At 36.3% G+C, this 24,939-nt stretch overlaps 1 protein-coding gene across 4 annotated transcripts; it reads right to left on the bottom strand.

Annotated features, from left to right (window-relative positions):
• Positions 1-5,497: 5,497 nt before the first annotated feature.
• Positions 5,498-22,768, bottom strand: LOC115758744 (limbic system-associated membrane protein). 4 transcript variants are annotated; one of them, XM_030699500.1, is made up of 11 exons: positions 22,659-22,768; positions 21,699-21,796; positions 19,177-19,322; positions 19,049-19,110; positions 15,599-15,757; positions 11,090-11,218; positions 10,839-10,976; positions 9,100-9,252; positions 8,982-9,035; positions 7,968-8,048; positions 5,498-6,675 (listed from the first exon to the last, which is right to left on the bottom strand). In XM_030699500.1, exons 1-11 carry the CDS (start codon positions 22,723-22,725, stop codon positions 6,467-6,469), a joined length of 1,296 nt encoding a protein of 431 aa, XP_030555360.1. In that variant the 5' UTR covers positions 22,726-22,768; the 3' UTR covers positions 5,498-6,466. The 4 variants fall into 4 exon arrangements, with proteins under 4 accessions (XP_030555360.1, XP_030555362.1, XP_030555363.1 ...); XM_030699502.1 differs by lacking the exons at positions 15,599-15,757; positions 19,049-19,110; positions 19,177-19,322; positions 21,699-21,796; positions 22,659-22,768 and adding exons at positions 11,313-11,444; positions 11,499-11,919 and having other exon boundaries at positions 5,501-6,675; positions 7,956-8,048; XM_030699503.1 differs by lacking the exons at positions 15,599-15,757; positions 19,049-19,110; positions 19,177-19,322; positions 21,699-21,796; positions 22,659-22,768 and adding an exon at positions 11,285-11,919 and having other exon boundaries at positions 5,501-6,675; positions 7,956-8,048.
• Positions 22,769-24,939: the final 2,171 nt, after the last annotated feature.

The raw sequence follows: 24,939 nt of genomic DNA, 5'->3' as shown, positions 1-24,939 counted from the left end.
TATTGTGAACAGTTTGCTATATTTACCCCATTTTCCCTGTGCCCATTTGTGTGTCAATTTGTGTTTTTATTATTTATTTGTCAGCTCCATGGGGAGTTTAAGCTTGAGTCTGGGTTTGCATCTGGGCGGCGGCCTAATTAAGGTTTTTCTTTTTCCTGCCACACGTCAGACTTTTATTTATGCAATTAAGCAAAGCTGCGTGTAATAAAGTTCAGCCAGCAAGTAAAATCTTTGATTAATTGTAGTTTTGTTTACATGTTGAGAGACCGAAGTCCACGCCTGATTATATATGGGCTCAAAGCTAATTTATAACAAGTGTATGGCCAAGGCCCTGCTCCTTCCACCCTAACAGGTGATTAGTGTATCGTCCTTGTTTGTTGTGTTTCGGCAATTTGTTTACATGTGCCGTGTGCTGTTAATCGCTTTCTATGCCTCATCATTATCATTATTGTGGCTCTTTCTGCTTTAAATAATTTCTTTTATGTTCACAGTGCGCATATTTAAAATCTGCTTATGCTTTATTTAAGCCTAGCATTTAACAAAATTCTTGATATAGCTATGGTGGGATTTAGTAAAATATATTTTTAAAATATTTCTTTATTATACCCTGTATTCAAACGTAAGTGGTAAAAGGGGTATTTTTATTTTGTTGCACGGCATGTAACAGGCAGTTGTATGCTTCTTCTGCCCATGAAGTGTATATATTCTTGCTCTGTTTGCGTGTCTGTCTAGGCGCCCGAAAGTATAAGATTTACATTTTGGGACTTACCTCTTGATATTTTACTTGCGGATCAATTGTCGTTTGAATTATCGATATATGGGAGTCAGAGTTTTGAGTTTTACTATTTCACGGGCGGAGCAACTTTGATTAAAATGATCGATAACTTGCTTAGTCACGAAATCGATAAAAATCGATGTTTATATCTACTTTTTTTTGACTATATATTAACAATTAAACAGCAAATGTGTGTGTTTTGAGTGCTCTAGAGAACATATTTTTTACAGGGTATCTTCTAGTCGCTTAATTGCTTCTTACTCTTATATCAATTCCCTACCTATTATACACATCTTATTTCTATATATCTTTATTTATAAGAAAATTTTTATAATAATTTACAATATGCAGCTTAACGCAGGGTACAGGGTAACTTCTAGTCGTTTTATTGCAGCTTAGTTTTATATTTATTATGCTATGTTATTTCTATATTGTAAAAGATAGTTTGAATTAGGGCAGGGTATAGGGTATCTCCTGGTTGTTTAGTTGCTTAGCTAATAGCTTGGCAGCTTAGTTTTATTGCAGGGCTCGGTTTATTTTGTTTATGATATTACTGTAGTTAATCCTTTTTTTAATATTTTGCCAACTTGTTCAAATTTTCCACCTAATGCTCTTATGTTCTCTTTCTGTGCCTTGCACTTTATTGATAATTCCGCTTTCCTTTGTCCATATTAAAACAATTTTCATTTTCAATGCCTGCCTTTCGGCGCCTGCCCAATTACGATTTATTTACAATTTAGCATTTTGTTGTGTCGTGTTCCTGTTTGCATTTTCTTTTTCCTGGGCTATAAACTTTAATGTGCCATCGTAAAATGTAAGCACGACAGAGAGCTAAGAACAAATAGCTAATGGGCCGTACGAGGGGGGGCTTAGCTCATGTGTGCTCATATGATGCCATAATCACAGCAATGACAATGCCAAAATGTTAATGTGTCTGCTGCGCCTCTAGAATGCGTGTGTGTGTGTGTGTGTGTGTGTGTGTGTGTTGTTTTTTATGGGCGGCTATAAATTAAAAAACAATTTGCGAATGGCCGCAAACTAATGAAGGCTTTAAGAAACTCAACGTTTAGCCGGCGCATTTAAAATAATTTTCAAGCATTTAAATAGCAATTAAGGATGTGTGTCCTGCATTTTGGCAAAAATAATCAAAAACAATAAGAACAAAATGTACATGAATTAACGCGAATTTGCGCTTTTTTAAATGCAAATCAGAAGCAGTCAACGACAATAACAACATTTACAAAAGCGCACAACAATTATAATAAATAACCACAAAAAATGCGAAATGATTTGCCTCGAAGGGTGGCCAGGCACAAAGAAAATTAATAATAAATCTCAAAATGCTCATTAACTTAATTACTGTGTTTATTTTCATTGCCCTTCCGTCCTAACGTCACGACGCTTTTCGATTTCAGCACGAGTTTTGGCAGTTTTCACTTTGTATACCCTCGCAGAGGGTATAACAACTTGGGTGCAAAGTTTGTAGCGCATATCTTTATTCAAATTTAATATATGTTGCTACATAAAATATATGTTTATAATCTTGAGCAGAATCAGCAACTGCGTCTATAGAAAATCTCATTACCATCGAATCGATTATATCGTATAGCTACCCTAGGAATATCGCCAAAAAACTAAGTAGTATGAGAAACTTTTATGTTTTTGAAGATCTCTTCATCTTGATATTTGTTTTTGATATTCTCTTCAATTTTATATCTACAGCATCTGGCTACTATTTAATATTGGAAAAATGGGAAAACAACTTGGTAAACTTATCTGTTTTCGAGATATGTTCGCCAAGCCCCCGCATCAAATTTGACTATCACATTATCTGGCTTCGAAATAGTTGTCTTTCAGAAACACGGCATATCTATATTGGGGCACTTCTAAGACAAGGGTATTTAATGTTCGGCGTGCCGAAAATGGCATTTTATTTCTTTTTTTTTTTTTTTGTTCTCCAGATTGTTCGAATGTTTTTGTTTGCCGCGTCACGCAATTTTTTTGTGACTCCCCTTCAGACTTGGCAGCCCGAAAATTCTGATAAACAAGTTGGCCAAGAAAAAATAGCCCCAGAACATGAAAAAATTGCGCGTCTTTAACCTTAATGTGTATTTAAGTAATGTTAATTGTGTGCAGAGCTGCCAGCTGTCGCCAGTTGCTTCCATTCCGCAATTCCCTCTTTTTGTCCTTCCACCTTTTTGGATTGTTGTTTTTACCTTTTGGCACATTTTTATGTAATTATGTTAATTTTTTATTCATACCTCGCAGCGTATCTAAAAATTTTGTTCTGTTCGGCAAATTTGTTATATAATTCCTGGCTGGTTGTTAATTGAATTTCAGGTGAGAAGCGCACAGCTAGCAATTAATACAAAGCGACCCGAGGTCAGGTTACATTTCTTAGTAATTGAATAAAGTTCGTGCCTCTTTTTTGTTTTGTAATATTATGTGCCCTTTTTCTGAATTTGGAAATTAAAGGTTTCTTAAATTGTCATTAAAGTGGATTAAGTCTAAGCAAATCAAACAATATTTTATTCAGAACAACAATAAATAAATTTATGTCTTAAAATATTATTACACTGCCTATTATTATAACTTTATTATTAATAAAAATAATCTTACAATTTATAAATAATTTTTTTATTTATTTTATTTTTATTCAAAATTCACGGCCTTCATTATTATTATCATTATTATTAGCATTAGCATTAAATATTATTATTATTGTTATTATTATTGTAAGTATAAATGTTAGCATTATTTCTTATATTATTATTATTATTCGTATTATTATTTTTTAAATTTATTTTTATTTTTATTATTCTTAACCCTTTTATTATTTATATGAAAAACCGCGTAACCTGCTGGACTTGGACAATATACTCCATATTCTTTCACAATCTCAGCTTTTCAGTTAACAAAGATTCGCTTAGAAAAATTCGAATTTATATTTATTATACATTTTTACGAGCTGGAAATTGAATCGTGTTCATTACGCGAATGTAAAATTTAATTTCAGTGAAAAAAAAAGAGTGAGGATTTCCCAAATGAAAAACCAGCACGTAATTGCACATCAGAGTTGAATTTTTCATTCACTGTTTAAATCGCTTGATACCTCATGCGAAATAAAAAATCGATCTCTTTGCGTATTTTCTGCTCTGCTCAATTTTTTGTATTTTATTTTAATTTATTTTCTCTTTTTGCACTTTGCAATCAGGAAACAAGGCTTAATGCCCCACAGTAGTTTGACATTATTAAAATGCACATTATACGGGTCAGGCCGAGCCGTGTACGGGCATTCTGAACTGGAAAAGCGCTTCAGTAAGCCATGCATGCATCTATGATGCATATTTACTACATTATAACCTTGAGATTTATATGTATTGCATGCAAAATCAACTGACAGATATTATACATAGATCGTAATACTCCACGCACACACACACAGGCGCACAGATACACATGACCTCAAAAAATGCTCTATGAAAATGGAGTAAAAACGCGTTGGCTCCGAAGGGTTAACAAAAACATTGCACGTAACCCGCTCAGGTGGTTCAAGTTCCGGACAGTTGGGGGGGCTGGTCGGTGGTTTGTTGGGCATTTGGCGTCTACTGTGGTTGCAGCTGTTTTGGCATGTTTGAAAATTCCTGGAAACAAATGTAATAAAAACTACTCGTAATATACACACACATACACGCATACACACTCAAAGTGCTCGAGTTTTTATTAGCTGCGGGCTTGAAGAGTTTTTTGACTCTGTTGGTTTTTCATACCCTTCAAGAGGGTATTATAATTTTGTCAGGAAATGTGTAACGCATAGTATATACTTTATATTCCAGGCCAGCATCAAAAGCCGAGCTGATAGAGCCATGCGTCTGTTCGTTTCGATGCGAATTAGTCTCTCAGTTATATATATGTGTATATATTTCAAGCTCAGCACTTCCTATGCTCATATATATATATATATGCAAAAGATATTTGTCTGCAAGGGTATTAAATCTGCGGCGTGCCGAATGTATCCTTACTTTCACGTTTTTTGGTATTTTTGCGTGCTGGCCTGCACTTAAAGAGTTCTTAATGAAAGAATTTTGGTTTTATTTCGCATTTGTTGCTTGTTTTAATTTGATTTTTTAGCACTCGCTGGGATATATTTCAAATTTATGCGCCTGGTTGGCATTTTGATGGACTGCGAAAGCAAATCAAGGCAGCCACCTTTCGTTTCGTTTTGTATAACTAAGTATTATGTATAATATATACTGCGATAAGCCCACATTTTGCCCCCAGAACGAAACAAAGCTTAACTCTTTAAAGTTGATTTATTTTATAAATATTCCTGTCGATTTGCCATTTACATGTGTTGCTTAAATATACAATGAGTAGCTATGCGTATATATATATATTTAACTCAATTTATTTGCTTTTTATATAACAATTTTTTTACGTTTTCCTTTTCATTAATCTTTAATATACATTTTTTTGTAAGCTATAAATAAATATGCAATTTTTGTTTTGTTTATTAATTGTTTAAATACTCGCTTTAAATTTAAATATATTTAAGCTGCATAGCTTCAGGGTTTGCTTTATTTTTTATGATATTTGTTCTTTTAATATACTTCGCTTGTATATGTATTTTACTGTATTAAATTTGTTTTTTATATATATGTCAAGTTTATTTATATTTGAAATTCCTAATTGCTTGCCAAACAAATAATTAACACGATATATACGTTTTATTTCGTGATTTTTATATTAAGTAAATGATATGTATGAAGTTTTTTTTTTTATAAATTTAATATTTAGTGTGTATAATAATGCTTTGTTGACTTGGAACGGATGTTGAGCTGGGAAGCTGAAGAGTAGAACTTAATGGAAACTAACGAAAACTTGATTTGAATATTTACTGAATATTTCTTTTGGTATATATAGTATGTTTATTTTTTTTTTTTGGTATATGCCACATACACAGCCAGCTGCTGAGCATGTGCTACGTAAACTTTTGCTATATTTTTGTTGTTGATTATTTTCGTTATGTTTCGACTTGCGTCGCATATTTGAATTGCATTATATTCAGCTCTCAGACCGCTCCAGTTATAATTAAATGTTGCTTTGCCTTAAAATTAGTTGCCCTAATCGAATACAATAATAATTAAACATTCAATTTAGCCGCAATTAAATGTTACTTTGCACACATACAGTCTCTTCAATTATGTCCACATGGCTTAATACAAATTTACACCTAAAATCTAAAAAAAACCGCTTTGCTGTACGTTTATGTACATGTGCCATACGATTTGCCTTTGCATTATCATATATATATTTGCTTCTGATTTTTAAATATATGTATATATTACATAATTCTCAGTTTAAGCTAAACTTATGCTAAGATTCAACAGCTTGAACATGCACGCGTAGGGATTAGGAAGCCTGGTTGACTTAATATTTAGTAGCTACACAATATACGTACTTATTTATGATATATGCTTTTTTTTATCGTTCAACTTTAACTAAGCCACGTGCCATAAATCAGCACCAGCTTTTGGCATTGACAAACTCAATCAAGCCCAAGCACCATCATCGCATTGCCATCGCCTCCAATTCCAGCTCCAGCTCCAGCTCCGGCTTCAGCTTCAGCGCCAGCTCCATCTTCTGCTGCTGTTGCTGCTGTCTAATCTCTGTTGGCGCTTCGCGTCTGTGTCAAACATGTGTCAGTGTTTGTGTCAACAATGCCAGTTGAGTTTTTCCCAGTTGCCTCGTCAATGTCGTCCTCATCATCCAAAGCAGCAGCAGCAGGGTGGGCAGCAGACAGCTGAGGGAGACTCGTCCAGATTTTCTGGTTAGCCGCAGCGCAGCTGCCGATGATCCATATATGCTGTCAATGCTCTCCGCACTAAGACTCAAATCAGCTGCGGCAGGTTTTGGGGGGAAAATTGTGGAAAATGTTAATGGACTTGGCGGGTTGAACGGCGGAAATTGGCTAAACTGTGGGCGGGACAGTTGTAGTGATTAGCTGGGCGCTGCTTACGTTAACTGGCGGCTGACAAGACTCTGCTGAGAGCTGATGCTAGAGAAGATTTATCACACGCTTAAGCAATCAGAGCTTAAGAGTCAGAAGGTCAAAATTGGTCGAGTCGCTGCCAAAAACTTGTTACACAGCTGTAGTTGCTGCTATGACTAGATACTGACTGGTATCTTACTTCCAGACCCGCCTCTAGAATGACTTCTGCAGAGATTTTTATAACGAGGCGGACATAGAGCCAGTCTGGGCAAAACTAGCTTCCGTTTTCCTGGCAGCCACAATCTCTCTTCTACTCTCTATCAAATCTCTCTAAGCCAATACACAGAAGCTAGACATTATCCATGCCTTGAGGCAGAGCTTAATGATTCTTATATTTTAGCTTCTATCCATATGAAAATGGCTTCCTGCGGCTTCCCAATGAAAGGGCCTCGGTTAAACCGAGTCGAGGGCAAACTGGACTGAGCTCACTTTGACTCTGCTAAAGTCTTGTCATGGTCAATTTTAAGAACTTCCATTCTATTTAAGCCTAGACCTCGCTGAGCAAACCCACAATTAATTTTATTTCTGAACTTGCATTCAAATACACACAACTCAATTAGGCTATAAAAATAGAAAAGAACTTTCGAGCACTTTACTGCCTCCTACTCTTGGCCACGTCTCCATTTTTGGGGGACACAATAGAATTTATTTATGATTGTGGCCAAGTATTTACAAATCATTAAATTGCCCTGAAGCCAAACCGAGCGTGTTTATTGATATACAATTATGTGGCTCTGTGCTAGCGAAAAAACTTTTACCTGCCCCTAAAAAGTATGCTACAGTTTTTTTCTTCCCTTTGTATTTGCACAACCTTTTCCCTCTTCAAATTTTCTTTTGGATTTCCTTTTTATTGGTCTTGCGGCTCGCAAATTAGTGTGAAAATCTGTTAAACATGCGGCGAAAAGCGTTCAGCTCGACAATGTCCCTAGTTTACTTTTTCTTTCTTTATCCCCGTCTCAAGTGGCCTGTTAAGCCCGTAGCCTGGGGACTGGGGACTGGGCTCTGGCCTCTCGACCATAAATGCTTGAAATATGGCCCGTAACCCTAATCGGTGCGTTGCACACCCGGAACCGGAACCGAGCCAGTGCGAGAGAGAGGGGGAGAGATGAGCACATTGACTTGGCTTACCTTTTCGCTTACCGGGATTCTCGGCGTCCTCGCCGCTGTGCTCCTGCGCCCTCGACGAATGATACATTTCCGAGCTTTTCGTGCGCTTTTTACCTGGTTTTTTTTTTTTTTTTTTTTTTGGTGTGTGGGAAATGGTGAAAAGGTATTGCGATTAAATTTTTGGCGGCTTTCAAAAGTATTTGCCCTGCTGTTTCTAATACTAGTTTATGCCTAATGCATATTTATAAAAGACTTGTCGCAAGTTTGTTGCTTTTTCATTTCCATTTCCTTTGCCCAGCGCCCCCTAAGCTGCCTGGCTGACTGCTTCACCTGTTTCGTGGCGTTGACGATTCGAAACGGATTTGCATGCCAAATGAATTATTTATGCTTTTTCTCCCAGCTCGGTTTGTTTTTTTCATTTTTTTTTTCTCTTCTCCATTTCTGTTTTTTATGATGCCAGCCGGGCAAAGTGAAATATTTGCCGCTCATCTTAAATTTATGCCGAGTGGCTATTAAATCTCGCTTTTCTCGCGCCTGCTCTCACCCCCAACTCTCTTAGACTTTGGCTTTCCATAGATCTCAAGGGCTTGTTGTAATGTGCGATGTTTGGAGCTCAGCTTTCTAATACTAGTAACGGGCTTTGCTGAGAAGTGAATACCATATATATTCAGGGTAAAGTCGAGGGACCTTAGAAACTAGTTAGTTAATGGTTGAATTAAGTGAAGGAGATATTCAATATACTCTGGTAAAGCTTAAAGAAAAACAAATTGTTATATAAAATTTGCTTGCAATTCTGAACAAGTTAAGGCTGCGTTAGCAGAATCTGCTGACGATGGAAACGGGAGCTATTCAATATATAATGGAAATAAGTCACATTCGCCGGCCAACTTTATATATTTATGTATTAATATTTATACCAAACAAGTCTCCATTAATTGTCGTACTATAAATATTATTGGCCTTCATTTAAGATATGTTTCGAAAAAACTTTAATACCTGGCATTAAAGCATAAATGCCTTTCGCTTAGCTGTTTTGTCTTGACTCACCTTTGTGTCGCGCCTCAAAGTTCTCCACATAGTTGACGGCATTTGGTGGTATTCCTATGAAGTGTCAGTTAGCAAATTAGCTATGCCTAAAATCATTTCAGTTTTGAGCTCTACTCACTATATAGCTTGATGGTGCCATCTGTATCGCCCAGTGAGTTCTTGGCCACACAGCGATATGCGCCAAATTCCGCCTGCGACAGCGGATTTATGTGCAGCTTCATGGAGCTGCGATAGCCGGCGATTTCTGTAACATTTGCCGTGTATTGGCCGCCTGCGCAAATAGCAAAAGAAAAAATAAATAATAAACTAATTAATATTTAATTGAAATTTTGCGTTATTTAAATAATTAAAAGCATGTCACGCGCACGTCCCGAAACGGGGCAAAGTGGACAGAATGTCGTTGACAGGCGAGCAGGCAGAAAATTTATGCCACACTTTAGAGTCGAGAGGGGGGCTCTTGCCAGTTGAAAGATAGTGCAAATGAAATTTATTTATTTACATTTATAGCAAAATGTGAAATGAAACAAATCGCCTCTCGACTCGACTTGTCTTTCAGTTAAAACGCAGATTCCACGCATGTTCCAGAGAAACCGCTGAAGTGTGGCTGCCCCTATCTGTGTGGAATAAGGGGGGAACAAGGGATTCTCAAATGTAATTCGCGCTCGTATTTACTAAATCAGCTAATTAAAAACTTTTTGCCGCGCGCGAACTGTGCACTCGACGGTCATCAGTCTGGTTAGTCTGTTCGGTTGGCTCAGACGGTCGGGCGGGCTGTTTTTTTTTTCGGGGCGTTATCCATTGGGAACCTGACTCTGTGTGGGGCCACACATGCGGCCTGTCGCCGTGGTAATGGGATAATGAATTGTTAAATGATGATTTTCATTTACATATTTGACAGTCAAATGTCAGGCGTAGCTCGCCAGCGCTGGAAAACTACTCGCATTAGCAAAACTTTTATGTCATTTCAAAAATACGTCACATTTAGTCAGTTCTTGACTTTTATTTAAAAAAAAATGTTTATTAATAGATTTCAATGAGTTTGAATACTAAAAATGTTTTAACTTAAAATAGTTACATCAGATTCCAATTGATTTCTGAATAAAAACGCAATATTTACCTAAAAAGTTGTTTAAGGAAAGCTTATAAACTAGACCAAATGTTCTGAAGGAAAATAGTCGCAATGAATTAATTTAGGGTTTATTTGACTTTTAATAAAAAAAAGTTGGTCAAACAATAGATTTTTGGAGAGTTATCCCACGGATAGTCAAGAATTAAGTAACATTAGAATATTATATTTGGGAAGCATAATCGCATCCAATAAATAAGTTAAAATAAAATTTTTCAAATATATATTCCTCTATACCTTATTGAGTTTGAAATGGCTGTATTTTTCGTACTATTAGTACAGGTTTAAAGGAATTTAATTTTTTAATATTTAACAGAGTTTTTTCTTGTTACTCGAGAATTTCTGCATATGCTTAATTTGCTATATATATTATAAAGATCTATTTAATTTATTTGCAAACAACTTTTTATTATGTTATTTTTTAATGTTATCTGTGTAATCATGAATGAATAAATGTATTCATGAGTGCATCCATGAGCTTATTTTAAAATATAATCAAAGTAAAAACTGTAGCATTTGTAGATTTATTTAAAAATTAGAAAAAATAGCAATGAGTGCATTCATAAATGTATTTATGAGCGTATGCATAATTTTTCATAAAAACATAATTCATGAAATTTTGTTTTATAATGCATTGCTGATTATATGTGCTTTAAAGGTTCATATACCTCTGTTTCAATCTGTCGCATATATTATTAAGGTATTTTAAAATATACTTTCGCATAACTTACCTGGTGGCACGATTTCGCCACGTTCACGTGTCCAATAGTTGATGGATTTGGGATATGCTTCCGATTGGCATTCCAGAGTAACACCTTTGCCTTCCACGGCGCCAATTAGTTGATTCTGCACTGTGATCATGGGTGGAACTGAAATGAAAAGAATATAAGCTTTATGAGTACATTTTCAACAGCTTTTCTAATTTTTTAGATATATTTTTAGCATAAACATTTTTTATTTTAAATTTATTTGTAATACTTACAGTGCACCACAAGTGTTATCCGCTTGCTCACCGAGGGAGGGACTCCATTTGAAGCTATACATAGATAGGCGCCCATGTGCTGACGTTTTACTTGAGGTATGATCAGATCCGTGCCCTCAATGCTGGGTACTGTTTAAACAAAAAAAAAGTATTACAAGTAATATAGTTAGTTAAGCTTATATTTTCTCTGATTACCAGTTCAATTGTTTAACAAATAACATACATTCATTCACATCCAATTATACAATCATAAATCGTTATTAATATCATTTAACATTGCAAGCAACGACTCGTTAACGACCAGCTCTTGTCAAAAATAATCCTTTCAAGCAAAGTATCTACGCAATTACCAGAGCTGTAAATACAAATGTATCTACAAAATGTTTAGCCATGTAATGATAGTTATTACATTTGCCTAAGCTCTTTCATGCATTTTGTTCGCCCAACTAGTCGGCAGTTGGGTTTACATTTTGTACAACAAAAGTTGCATAGAAAAGCGAAAAACTTTTAGCGACTTTTATGATGATGCTGTGTGCACCATGCGGTGTTGTGGCCTTTAGAAGGGGTGGTAACTGGCAGGTCCACGCAAATATCCTGTTTTGATAGTCGAACTCGGTTTTGATACACTCACAGCATTGAGAATGGCTACAAAAGGTCTACTTATTTTGTGCGGATGTGTCTAACAGATAGAAGGAGGATCGCTTGGTCGGGACGGGAAATATATAAGTTAAAGACTTGATCTATATATATTATCGTATAGCATACGCAGCGCGAGCTTATAATTTGGTTTAATATTCTTCTAGAGTTCCAAAATATCGATTACTATCAATTTTGAGATATAGTTTTGAAGCATAATACGAAAATTAAAGGAGCTTCAGTCTAAAATGTGATAAAGTAGTATACTTAGATCCAGAATATTTCACTTCTTGAATACCTTCCCTTGTATCTATCTCTTTAACTTAAGAATGTATCAATTTTGCCTATATAGGCTGGAACCTTCGCATTTGCACATATGAAAATTGCAAAAAAGACCGAAGTTATTCAAAAACGCATTTCTCATAGGTAAAAGGTGTGTTTATAGTCCAAAATTGTTCGCCGCTGGATTCAGGGCATCTTCTAGTCGTGCACACCCGACTGAAGCACTCTTGCTATTATATAAATTGCATAGTTGTAGAGTAGTTGTTCGCTAAGCCGGCAGCAGCACAGACTGCAAGTGCAACATGATGATGATATGGATATGTCCTCTATCTGTCTATGTAGCTGTTTGTGTGTGTGTGTTTGGGTGCACCGGAAGCGGAAGTGCTGGCTAGTTTGCGCTTGATATTGTTACGTATGCAACGGCAGCGGGATATATGCACATCTAATAAGCTGATTTTTCGTTTATTGATTCGGCCAGGTCACAGGTCACGGGTCACAGTTCCCAGTTCCAGTTCCCGCTCCCAGTCCACAGCCCGCAGTCCGACTTTAATGCCAGGAATAGCCGCATTGCTTATTAGCCGCACATTTTTTGTGCGGTCATTAAACGTAATAGCCACGAAAAACGTGTAATTTGGTTGAAATGAACAGCAAACAGTCGCGCCACGCTAAAATAGCATAAAAACTTTACTCGGGCGCCATGATTTCATTTGAGCAACCAAACCAAATAATCAAATTTCAAATGAAAAACAAAAAAAAATTAAAAACGAACAGAAACTTTCACCCCACCAGACGGTGCTGGTGATTTTAAAACAAAGAAAACTCCACGAATGCCTGAATTAGCGCCCTCAAAATACGCTACCAATTGCATGAGATATAATATATTTACAATAATGTGGCTATGAATTATGCCCCAAACTATGTTTCAATAGCTATGAAATCGTATCCATGTTGACTTTTTTTTTTTTTGAGACCTATTGAATTTGTGGTAGATATTTTTTGAAATAACTTAATTCTACTTAAATTAAAAGTACTTCATTTGTTAAATCATTTGAAAAATAAATCTCTTAAATTAAAATTAAATGCCTGCTATTATTTTAATATATTTATATATATTTAAATAAATAATAAATTGCAAGTAAATATGTGAATATTCGTTTTTAATTTGTATATATACCCTAGTTTGCTTATACAAAATATATATACATATATACGTATACATATATATAGTCCTAGTCCAAAGACTTGCATCTACTTACTATACTATGCTTTAAACAGAATAACATTTCTATAAAAATACTAAAACACATTTTTATGTACCTACAATTATGTTAATTTGAATTAAAAATATTTTATAATTGTAAAATATTTTTAATTTATTTCATAATATGTTGAGAATTATTCTGTAGAAGACTTTATCTATTAGCATGCAAATGTGCTTGACATTTTATAAAATACAATTAAAATATTTTAAAATGGTTGGTATTAATTATTATAATCATGCTAATTAAAAATTGTTGTCTTTCGACTGCACTAAGCGAACGCCTTTATTATGTTACCAACGTAATGATAAAGTCATTAAGCTCATGAGCTACCCAAGCACATATCGCGTATTAAAAAGCATTGCGGGCGCTTCAATGGTCCAACTGGACAGCCCTCCAGAGGGTAGCAGACATTTAAGCCCCAGTGAAAAGGTCATTTTGCCAACTTTTGTACTAATAATGGTGTTTTTTGTTTTCTTTTTTTTTGACTGGTTCGTTTTTTCTCTTTCGTTTCAGGGGTCTACATTTTTTGCTAGGCCACCTTTGATTTTGGCCTTTCGTGTGGACTTTGATGGGGCTCGACCTGTTTATGCAGCATAACTCATGCAATGGACTACACTGAACGAATGTTGTGTGCGCGAAAAGAAATGAATAATCCTAAACGGTTTCTTTGAACTAATGAGTTGCAGCTTAAGAGCTTTGTAAATGCTTCTGTGAGCTAATTAAAACTGAAAGTGCGTATTAAGTGTGGAAAGAGATGCAATATGAATACCCGAGAAGTTAAACGTGTGCATTCAGGTAAGACATGTGAATAATATGAATGATACGAAAAACTCTGAGATTTTTAGAATATTTTGAACAGAAAACAAAACAAAATTTTAAAACATTAATTTATGCCATAAACTGCATTAAAAAAGATAAATAGATACATAGATAGATAAATAGATTGATAGACAGACAGCTATGTTTGGGATATACTAATAGGTCTCTGTATGAAAGTATTCATGGGGTTTTCATTTGTTATTAAGGTAATTTTTCGAGAGTACTAAAAAGAGGTATTCGTGAGTGCATTCTTAAATGTATTTATGCGCTTATACGAAATATGCGTAGCACTTTTAGAATCGGTATTCATGAGTACATTCATAATTGTATTTATGAGTGTATGCAATGAATATATTTGTTAATTTAACCAATAAAAGGAACGTATGAGTGTACAATTAGAAGAGGCAATTGGTATTCATGGGAGCATTCATGAATTGAATAAAATCAAAGTAATGAAAAGTTTGAGTGAATGTTCTTACATTTATAAGACGTATTCGTGAGTGCATTTACTCTATTTATGAGTACATTCATGAGTATACAAATTTGTAAATAAATGATATACTGCATATTTTACATTTCTAAAGGGTATTCATGAGTACATTCATAAAAGTAATCATGAATGTGTGCGAGATTTTTTATGAAAATGTAATCAATGTAATGAAAATTTCAGTGTACGTTTAGAAAAGGTATTCATACATTTATTCATACATATTCATTTATTCAAAGCAAGGCCAATTTGAATAGACATTTATATGAGATATTCGTGCATTCATGAGGGTATTCATTAGCTGGTATATACAAAAAATGCAATGTAATTTAAAGTTTGACAGTTAAATATAGCTTCTAACTCGTAAGATGACAAGAGGTATTCATGAGTGTATTCATGAGTGCATTCATGAGTGTATTCATGAGTGTTTGCTCAAAACTGATTGGTTTTAGTTTTAAATTAGATTCACAACGCGCACTTGGGTTCTTAATCCCCGCTCACAGACCTTTCCAGGCGAATCAGAAGTGCAATAGTTGGCACGTTTTGCCCGCCTGCTGACCATTCGCTAACTAACCACTCGCTAATTCTGTCAGTGCAGCCATCAAACGTCATCATCAGTCTGAGAGGGGGATGGGATGGGGTGGGACTGGGCCGGGTGGACTGCATCGACACACTCGCAAAAATATGCAGGTTGAAAGCTGGTTGGAACACAGGTGCGCTCCTCAGGTGCTTTGGCCACGTAACACGTACCCGCTGCTGGCTGTGCACTTGTCTGGCGAGGCCATAACCCAGTCGATGGCTGGTCCGCTGCTGGCGTACGCTACGTTTTTGTGTAAAAGTACTCCAAAAATGTTGGCTGGCAAACCTCATGCAGCAGGCGGTGGCAGCAACAGCACAACAGCAAAAAGTACTTACCACTCACTCACACACACGCGCGCACACACACACACACAGAGTGAGAGAGAGAGAGAGAGAGAGTCATGCATGCATATGACCATGGTGATACTCCAAACCGAAACTTACCCTCCTCGCCGTTGGCCAACTCGATGGGCACTCCACTTTCACGTCGCCATGTAATTGTCGGCTCTGGTGAACCGGTAGCAGCGCATTTGAGCGTCACGTTACTGCCCTCCCGTACGACCATGTCCGTGCTTGTAGGATAATCTAGGATATCCGGCGGTACTGCAGCGGCAACAGCAGCAGCAGCAGCAGCAATCAGGTTGCCATTCCAATCGAGGCCGCCAGACGGTAGTCGTCGTTGTTGTTGTTGTTGTTGTCAGATAATGTTTATAACAAATATATTCAAAAAGAATAAAAACAAAAAAAAAATCCCATGAAAAGAAAGAGAGAGAGAGAGAGAGGGAATATGAGCTGCATTGTCATGTTGTATTTTTTAAAATACGTATTTAAAATTTGTACTTTATATTGCATTTAAATAATTTGCGCTCATTTTTCACTCAGCTGGCAATCTGATTCATATTCATGTGTCCCCGAAGATATCCTTGCAAATGAGCGCTTGTCGCCGCCTTTGTTTAAAGGACAAACTTTTCATTTGTCTCGGCGCCGCAACAACCAAAAAAAAAGAAAAATAAATAAAAAATAAAGATTAAATAAATAAAAGTTGGGAAAAAAAGTTATATATGCACGTAATATAACCACGACCACAGCGGCGAATGTTTGCGCCCTCAGCGGAAAACCTATGAACCAGAGGAAAACGTAATAATGCCGAGAGGGTGGGGCGCCTGTTGTCCGTGTATAATATATATATGTGTGCATATAATATGCCGCAATTATGTGGTCGGTAAATGACCAAAAAATGTGCTGGTGTTGACAAACAGCTTGTTATATGGGGGGCAGGTGTGGCGGCGGGCGAGTGAGAGAGACAGAGAGAGAGAGACGTTTGCCGAGCAGGAAGAGCTCGGACGTATCCAACTGTGCGCTGAACTGCGATGACCACTGAACGGTCATTAAGTGGCCAAGGTTAGGACTGAAAGGGGCAGCCAGAATGACAAAGGGATAGAATTTGACGGAGCTTGCACCGAGCTGTAGGTAAGGGTGGAATTTGCAGAGGGGAGCAGGGCAATGCAAATAAATGTGCTATGATTGCATGGGGTTGAAGAGTATATTAGACATATTGTCAGGCAATATGCCACGAACATTTAATTCTGCAACACTCCAAGAAAAAGTCTGAAGATTCTATATTCATTATTTGTCTTCACAGAAAGTTTTCGAATTAGCAAATGCCAAGTTTTTAGTAGAGTTTAGTATCAGGCATTCTTTTTTAAGCGCACCACAAGAATTCTGTTTTGAATACCAGGCTGAGGTTATGGTTTTTCCTAAATTTGTTAAATAACATAAAGAAAATCTATATTAATAGTATTTAAAAGAAGTATATATTCAATAATATTATGTTATGCTCTCATAGCATTTTCATTTTATTATTTAAATGTTTTTTATAGAGTTGATTTTGTTTTTTTTATTATTTTTTTAATACTTTTTGAAACTGATTTTAATATTGAGTTCTATTTTAATATTACTTTGAATATTTTGTTGAGCCAAAATACATTAATAATAATTTTTTTAAGCGTGTGTTTTTTAAGTTACCTTTTTTTAATATATTTTTTTTTAATATTTTGAAGACCGAAAGATTATACTTTTTTTTAAATGTTGTTTTTAAAGTATATATATATTTTTTTGTTTTTAATATAATTTTAAATAATTTACGTATCTTCCCTGTGTGTTGTTTTTTTATTTTACTATATTTAAATAGTATAAATTGAATAAAATTCTTTCCATTTCAAATGTCAAATTTTTTGTTTTGTACGAAAATTTTGCTGTCAAAAATGTGAAAGAAATTGTGTGCAAAAATCTCGAACTGCAGCGCTCTATGCAAATCTCATCAGCTTAAATGCTGGTCAGAGCCAAAATCCGTTGTATGGGTGCGCGTGTATCCTACACATTTTGTCATTTGGTATATATCTGTGAGTGTGTGTGTAAGCGTCCGTGTGTGTGTGCGTGTGTGGGAAACGGCATTCAAACGGACGGAGCTGCCAACTGTGCGCCCGCTGCCGTTTGTCGTCGGCTGTTTAACTGCACTTGGTCACGAAAATCATCAGCGCCCGTAAAGGTGACCCAGCTCTACCCCCTGCCTGGACCCGCTGCCCCCCTCAGCCAGAAACAAATGCTGCTCGTTCCTTTTCCTGTTGCGCTGTGGTGCTGTGGTTGGCTGATTATCCACTGCAAATACACACAGTTGATTATACTTTTTCGTGTTTGGCGCCAAGCCCCGACTGCATGGTGGCTAAAATATTTAGCGCGTTGATTTAGATTTGCCAGCGAAAGGTATTTAGGCAGCTGTGAGTCGAATTGGGCTAGTGTTAGCCGGGGACGCGCAGTGTGTGGGTTCAGTTTGAAGACCGCAAATGGACAACTAGTTCGTATTCGCAGTTGCAGCCGCAACGGGCCGCCAGGCCGGACGCATTTCTTACGTCTGCTTCGGTCTGTGCGCCGTTTTAATTCAAAATCAACAATTTCTGCGGTTCAGCGGACGGTTAAACATGTTTAAGCAGTCGCCATAGAGGTGCAACGTGGCTAACCAAGGGGTGTTTATGATGAGGGGGCAGTGGCAGGAGGGGGACGTGCCCACTCGATTTTTCGCTGGCCCCGTCCTGTGCATTAGCCAGCGAAATTTCATAAACCATGAAACGAACTCAATTCCGTTCTCGCACTGCCGCGAAGCGGAAACGTTTTGTTGGCACCGCGGGCGGATTTATATGTATTTATTCATTTATTTCGAATACCTATTTTAAAGTCGATAAAAAGGGTATATTGGTTGGCTGTTGTATGTAACTGGCAATGGGAGGCTGCTCGGCATGAGGGTTCTTCCATAGCAGCCGCAGATAATTTACTCGTAAAATTGATAGCTATACTCTGTTTTTCTTTAGTCTTAGATCTTTGACCCGAATTCTCGAAGTGAATATACAGATATACAAAATTTAATTTTTGAATAGCTTGCCTTCTACGTTCTCCTTAATTTAAATACATTTAATTGTACTAGTATAAACTTTGGCCTTACTATGTACATACTTTCGGTTGTGCTATTTACGCCTTGGTAATTTCATAAAGATTGGACAATAGGGACCGAAGTTATTCAAGAACGATTCTTCGTTTGATGCATTCTTAACGGGCAGAAGAAGGAAACTCGAATGTTTGTAAGGGCACATTAGAGTGAGTAACAGGGTATCTGTTAGTCGGGCACGACCAGCCATGCATGCCTATTTGTTTTATTAAGTTTTTATTCGTGGAGAGCCAAGTGCGAATACCGGCTCGAACAATGCAACCGGTGCTGTGGCAACGAGGCGTATGATTGTTTGACAAACGAAATGGAAAAGGCAAACTTTTTTTTTTTTTTTTGCATTTTATTTAATTTTTATAGCCGCGCTGCTTGATTTTTGTCTTCTTCTGCACACTTACCCACAACGTCCAGGTAGCCCATTTGACTTTTCATTGGATCCGTATTTATTTGGCACATGTACCTGCGAATATGTGATACAACAGCTGCATACCGTATTTCAGGCTCAATTGAATCGCATGCTCCTTACCAGCCCCTATCCGACTCCTTGATGTCCCTGATGCGCATTGTCCAGGTCTTGTGCTCCGAGTTGGCAATGCCGATGCGTTGATTTTTGGTTATAACATGATTCTGTATGGTCAAAATTGTTTGTGTATCGACTCGCAGCCACGCAACCTGTTTGGGAAAATTTAATAAACAGCAGTGGGCGTGTCAGTGGGCGACTAATTAGCAGTTACCTATTTATAGGGCACAAGCCAGGCAGAGTTTTGTCTAAATGAAACTTATGAAATTTATAACAGACAACAGCTGTTGTCCGAACAAGACTTCTTTTCATATATTTATATAGATTTTGTTTTCAGCTCAATTGTTAAAGTGATATTTTTTGATTAAACTATAAATATTTTTCTTTCAACTAAAAAAGACTCAAAGTAATGTAAAAGTACGCATTTATCTTTGTCTTTTCTAAATTTGTATTTTAGTCTATTACTAAAATTTTTATATTCAAATTCGACTATTATAGTTGAATAATTTTTAAAGTTTCTTTTTTTTCATAAAGAAGAATTAGGATATCGACTTCGACTCCATTATTATTTAAGCGATAAATACTTTCTGAATACGCAGTTTTTATATATTTAAACTAGTTGCCGCGCATAATAACAAATATTAATGCATTAATTTTAATTGCAACAATTTAGCATAAAGAAAAAATAATTCAAGATAAAATAAAAATCCAGAACGTGGAATATCTGCGGCAAATGCTGAAGATTTAATACCCTTGCAGACATTTGCCTCATGATAGGCAAATAGATATAATATCAAACATTTTTAATAAGCAATTATGTATGTGTTCCTTTGCAAAAGAAGCTTTGCTTTCTATGCCAGTAAAACAAAACGAATAGCAATCATTTTTAAAAAAATTTTAATATTTAATATAATAACATATATTGCTGTACATATATAGACGAATATTAATATAAATAATTATTGTTATTAGTTTTGTTTTGTTTTACATAACATAATAAATTTGTAAAATTAGGAGTAAGAAACTTTTGCAAGGAGTGAAGCTGTTAGAGATATTTTTATCGACCAACTAAATACTTTCTGGCATATACTTATGCGTATTTTATTTTGGTTTAGGATTTAAAAAGTCCCTGAAAAAGGCTGCAACCCGTTTTTGAACCGAACCGGTTTTTTATTTACTCGGAATTGAAGATTTTGTCAAATTAAGCATATTTATTGGGTCAATTGATTTTCACTCATAAAAAAGTGTTGCAAAATGAATATATTTTTCATTTAAGGTATTTATAATATTACACAAGGATTGCCAGTTGTATTCAAATATATATTGTATAGCTATGCATAACCCTAACATTAGAGAATTCTGAGCATGCACTCTGGCACAATTATCCAGAAAATCTATTCCAAGAACTATTTCTAAATATTTTGCCTATGAAGCTTAAGTAGCTGGTTGGTTTGTCACGCACACACACACACACACACACACTTGGCAGTAATTGTACAATTACGCGGTTAAATTATTATGCGATAAAGCACGCAGCATGCAATCTGAGCCTGCCCCGGGTATATGTGTATATATATGTACATTTGATATTTAGTAGTTAGTCGTCCAGTTGCCGAGTTCCCAGAAATTCCACAACCCTTTCACACAACACTTTGCATGTGTAAATGTGACGGACGTTGGGAAACAATTTGAGGACTCAGCTGAGCGGACATGTTAACACGTGAAGCTATTTAGGCAATGTCGATTTCAGCTGACAGATATGTATATAAACATATGAATATATATATTATAGGCTGACATATCGATGGCTAATGAATTATTTAGGCGGGTATTACATTGCATTTAACTTTTGGGTCTAGGTAAACCGAAAATACTGTCAGCATAAAGTAAGTAATTACACCCAAGTGCCTGCTCAATTATCCTTGAGCAGCATAACGCTTAATTGTCTGAGTTGGGGTTGGATTTTGAGGGGTTTGGCTTAACTGGGGGCTGTTGATAGAACAAAGCTTTGCGCTTTGAGGCGCACACCTGGCCCACAACCCAGCCAACCCACAGACAGACATTAACTGAAACGATGATGAAGCATGTCCCGACCCCTAAATGCCAACCCCAAACGACGCAACCCCTAGCCCTAGCCCAAGCCCAAGCCCAAGCCTGAGAGCTACCTTCCCCCGTGTCTGACACATTCGCATTCATATTTCAATTACTTTTTATGTGATTTTAGCTTTTGTTATTGCTAAGCTCCTGCATATTTCTGTTTCTGTTTATGTTTTTATTTTCACTTTCATTTCCATTCAATTCGTATTTGTTGTCGTTGTTTTGGGTGTCGAGATTTGGTCTTTGAGATTACGACTCCAGCCGTCTGGCTGGAGGTAAACTGCTAATGAATATTAATGCGACCGGTTGGGTTTTTCTCTGGCTGCTTATTGAGTGTGTAATTGAGCTGGTTGGCGAGGAGGGGAGGTGAGGCCAGGAGGACACGGCTCTTGTCTCTATTTGTATTTAGGTGAAGGGAGTATCTCTCGTACCTTATATGGGCCCAGATCCTGCACGACACATGTGAGGAAAGCATCACGTCCCACTGGCGCTGTCACATTTGCGATTGGATAGCTAAATTTGGGATCAACTGTAATCAAAATAGAGCATTCATTTTGTCACATTAATAATCTGCTCGAATCAACGTTAATTGGCATATAATGGAAAGAACAAAAATATATACGATAACAATTCAGTGCGCCCCACGTGAAGCCAATTATAACGAATTGTGCTGGAATCTTTTTATATTTTATTTTATTAAGCGTGTGCATTAATCGGCAATGGAAACAGTTCATATCAGATATTTATTATGGTATTAATTGCAGCATTTTATTGAAGGATTTAATCCATTTTCCCTCCTGCTTTTATTTTATATTTTTTATGCCAAATTATCCTGTGATTTGTACAACCTATTTTAACTAAGCATATTTAGAAATAAATTGGGCTTATAGCCTATTTAATTTCTAAAGTTAAATAGAAAACTTCTTTGACTATAGTTAACCACAACTAAATTATTTTAATTACAGTATAACATAATAAAATTATGAGACCTGAGACTGATTGACAGTCTGACTGACAGACTGATAAATAGGTAACCTTAAACGCGGGAGTTCGAATTCCTTTACAAAACTCTATCTACATATATATATATGCATGTTTTTAAGAATATTTACATTTTCTTTAATTTATAAATATATATGCTCAATTATTTTATATGGAATATGTAGAACGATTTGTTCGTCAATTTTTTGGTTTGTTCTTCAGAGAACGCGTAGCATGTATTTATTTATTTATTATTTTATTCATAAGATTCATTTTCTTCTATTCATATTTCAAAAGATAATTTTTAAATGGTATTGAACTTTTAAGCTGTGCTTCTATCAAGCTTTTATATAAAACATGATTACTATTAATTTTGTTTTTAATATAATTTTTATTGAGCATTAACTTACCAATTACTTCGGCTGGCACGTCGACTCTTTGCAGGCTGCATTTCTGGCACATGAATGTGAGCAGCATGAAAATATTCACTGCATACGCCCAGGCGTTGGCCGGCCCGAATCTTTGAGTATGTTTTATGGACATTTCGCAGGTCAGTTAAACACTTTCTTTTACCAGTTTTATTGAATTATATATTTTTTATTGAAACACATTTCAAATGTTGCATTTAAATGACAATCGCAGCTGTAGAAGTAACTGATGGCAATTAGAGTTAGGCAGGGAAAGAAAATTAGATCGACATTTATTTTACGCGGTTCCGAGCGCTGTTTTATTGAACTTTTAAATTACTTTAATTAAAAATACTGTCTGATTTGCTTTCAATTTGCTTTGTGTTGATGTTGTTGTTGATCAAAAGGATCATAAATAAACCAGAAAATATTTCGGGCTCCAGCAAAAGTCCCGTCTGTATTATAGAATCTCTTCCGAATCCAGCCATCTCCCAGCTTATTGCAATGCATGATTAACTATTTCAACTTATTCAACTGAGAATATGGTAAACTTGAACTCCAGCAGAAGTGCAGCAGCAATAGGCAGGGGATCAGTGACCCAGGCCCCCGGCTATTGTAAACAGCTGCTGTTGGCTTGGGTCATGTTAATTGGCAGTCATTAGCGCGCCTCTCTCTCTGTCTGTTGGCATAAACTTGGACCGGTTGCCGTTTCCGTTGCCTTTGTTGTTGTTGTTGTTATTTATGCGTAAAGTTCAACAAAAGTACTTGAAAATCGTATCGAAAGTACAAAACAATGCCGTAGTCGGGCCGGCCAGCAAGTCAAACAATAATCATGACGTCGAAAATACGCTAAATAACAAACACAAAAACAAAACAAAAAAAAAAGTTTCAAGTTTAAAGCGCCCACTGGGCCCGGATTCCCGCTACCGGTTGCAGTCCAGCTCCAAGCTGTAGTCCGCATTGAGTTTTGCGTGTTTGGGCTCTGTAAATTGTATAGGCGAGCAGCTGCTAGAAATTAACTGCGACCTGCAACTATCTGGCGAAGGTGTTGCATGTTGCCTGTGGGGACAGCAACCTCTCTTCACACTGCCTGCTGCCTCTGCTCATTTCAGTTTGCCTTTGCTTATAGCATTTAAACATAGCCCGGGGCCAAAACTGTTTATGGAACGGAAATGAAATGTTTCGTTTGTGCCGCATCGTGCATATGTGTGTGTGTCTGAGTGTGTGTGTGCCGCCCGTTTGCAACGTGCGGCTCGTATAGAAAGCATTAAATCGTGCAGCACTCCATATAAAGTTGGAGTTCGTCTGAGTTGAGTCTGAAATAGTTGCGCTTTATAGTTGCAGTCGCCAATTCTATTGGCCATTGCCATTAGGCCGAGTGCATGTCACATGTTTGGCTGATATAGCCCAGCTCTGACGCAATGCAGTTGCAATTGGTTTTGGCTAACCTAAGAGGATTTCACTTTATCACATTTATAAAATTATGATTCCCAAAAGGAAATTTAGCCCAAAATGTTAATTTGATTTACTTCACTTTGATAACGTTTGCAGTCGCGCTCAAAGGGATTGAGTCATTAGGGCGAACTCATAAAGAGTATGAACTAGTCATGTTCCAAATAAGTATGCAAAATTAGTGCTATGACTAAACATCTTAACAGCTGACAATTTATGGCTGTATTTGAGTTGAAAACAAATGCAAATATTACAAAAAATTAATATATATTCATACTAAAATTGACAGCTAAGTAGAGGTTAGTATGAGTCGGAATTAGAATTAAATTTCAATATGATAAAAATTGTAGCTTGAATAAATTCTATCTCTATTTCTAAACTAAATTGAAATAACATACTAACTTTCTATAAGATTATTTTTTTATATATGATGTAATTTATAATTTAATTTTATTCTAAAGATTTAATTGCATAGCTTTAAGTCTATCCCGGATAAACTCCGGCCTCGGTCTTTGCATGTGTTTCAGTTTTGAAGCTAGCCCAAACAACTCTCAATTGGCATTAAAAGTCGAGTTTCTGTAGGCCGCAACTGACAGAAACAATTTTAAAATGACATTTCATTAAAATTCTTTCTGTTGTGCTTTCTTTTTCTTACTATTTTGTTTTTGTTCTTCAATTTTGCTTGTATATTTATTGATTTTCACCTGCAATTGAAGGCAAAGTTTCTCGTGTGTGTCCTTTGTTCACGCTGCACGTCCTGGCCTGGCCTGGCCTGGCCCGAGGTCGTGTCAGCTGCCCTGAAAACTCGAACATACAAGGCAACAACAGACAA

Source organism: Drosophila novamexicana, unplaced genomic scaffold (assembly GCF_003285875.2).
Source record: "Drosophila novamexicana strain 15010-1031.04,08,12 unplaced genomic scaffold, DnovRS2.1 tig00000193-arrow-pilon, whole genome shotgun sequence".
NCBI lineage: Eukaryota > Metazoa > Arthropoda > Insecta > Diptera > Drosophilidae > Drosophila > Drosophila novamexicana.
This window is presented reverse-complemented; position numbering and strand designations above follow the sequence as displayed.

Bases quoted from the DNA above. Each gene is read 5' to 3' on its own strand.
- LOC115758744 (XM_030699500.1), bottom strand. From the start codon at position 22,725: ATGCTGCTCACATTCATGTGCCAGAAATGCAGCCTGCAAAGAGTCGAC. The intron at 21,797-22,658 runs GTAAGTTAATGC...TTTTGATTACAG, and splicing joins CGTGCCAGCCGAAGTAATTG to TTGATCCCAAATTTAGCTAT. The intron at 8,049-8,981 runs GTGAGTCAAGAC...AAAAAAAACCAG, and splicing joins CTTTGAGGCGCGACACAAAG to GTAAAAAGCGCACGAAAAGC.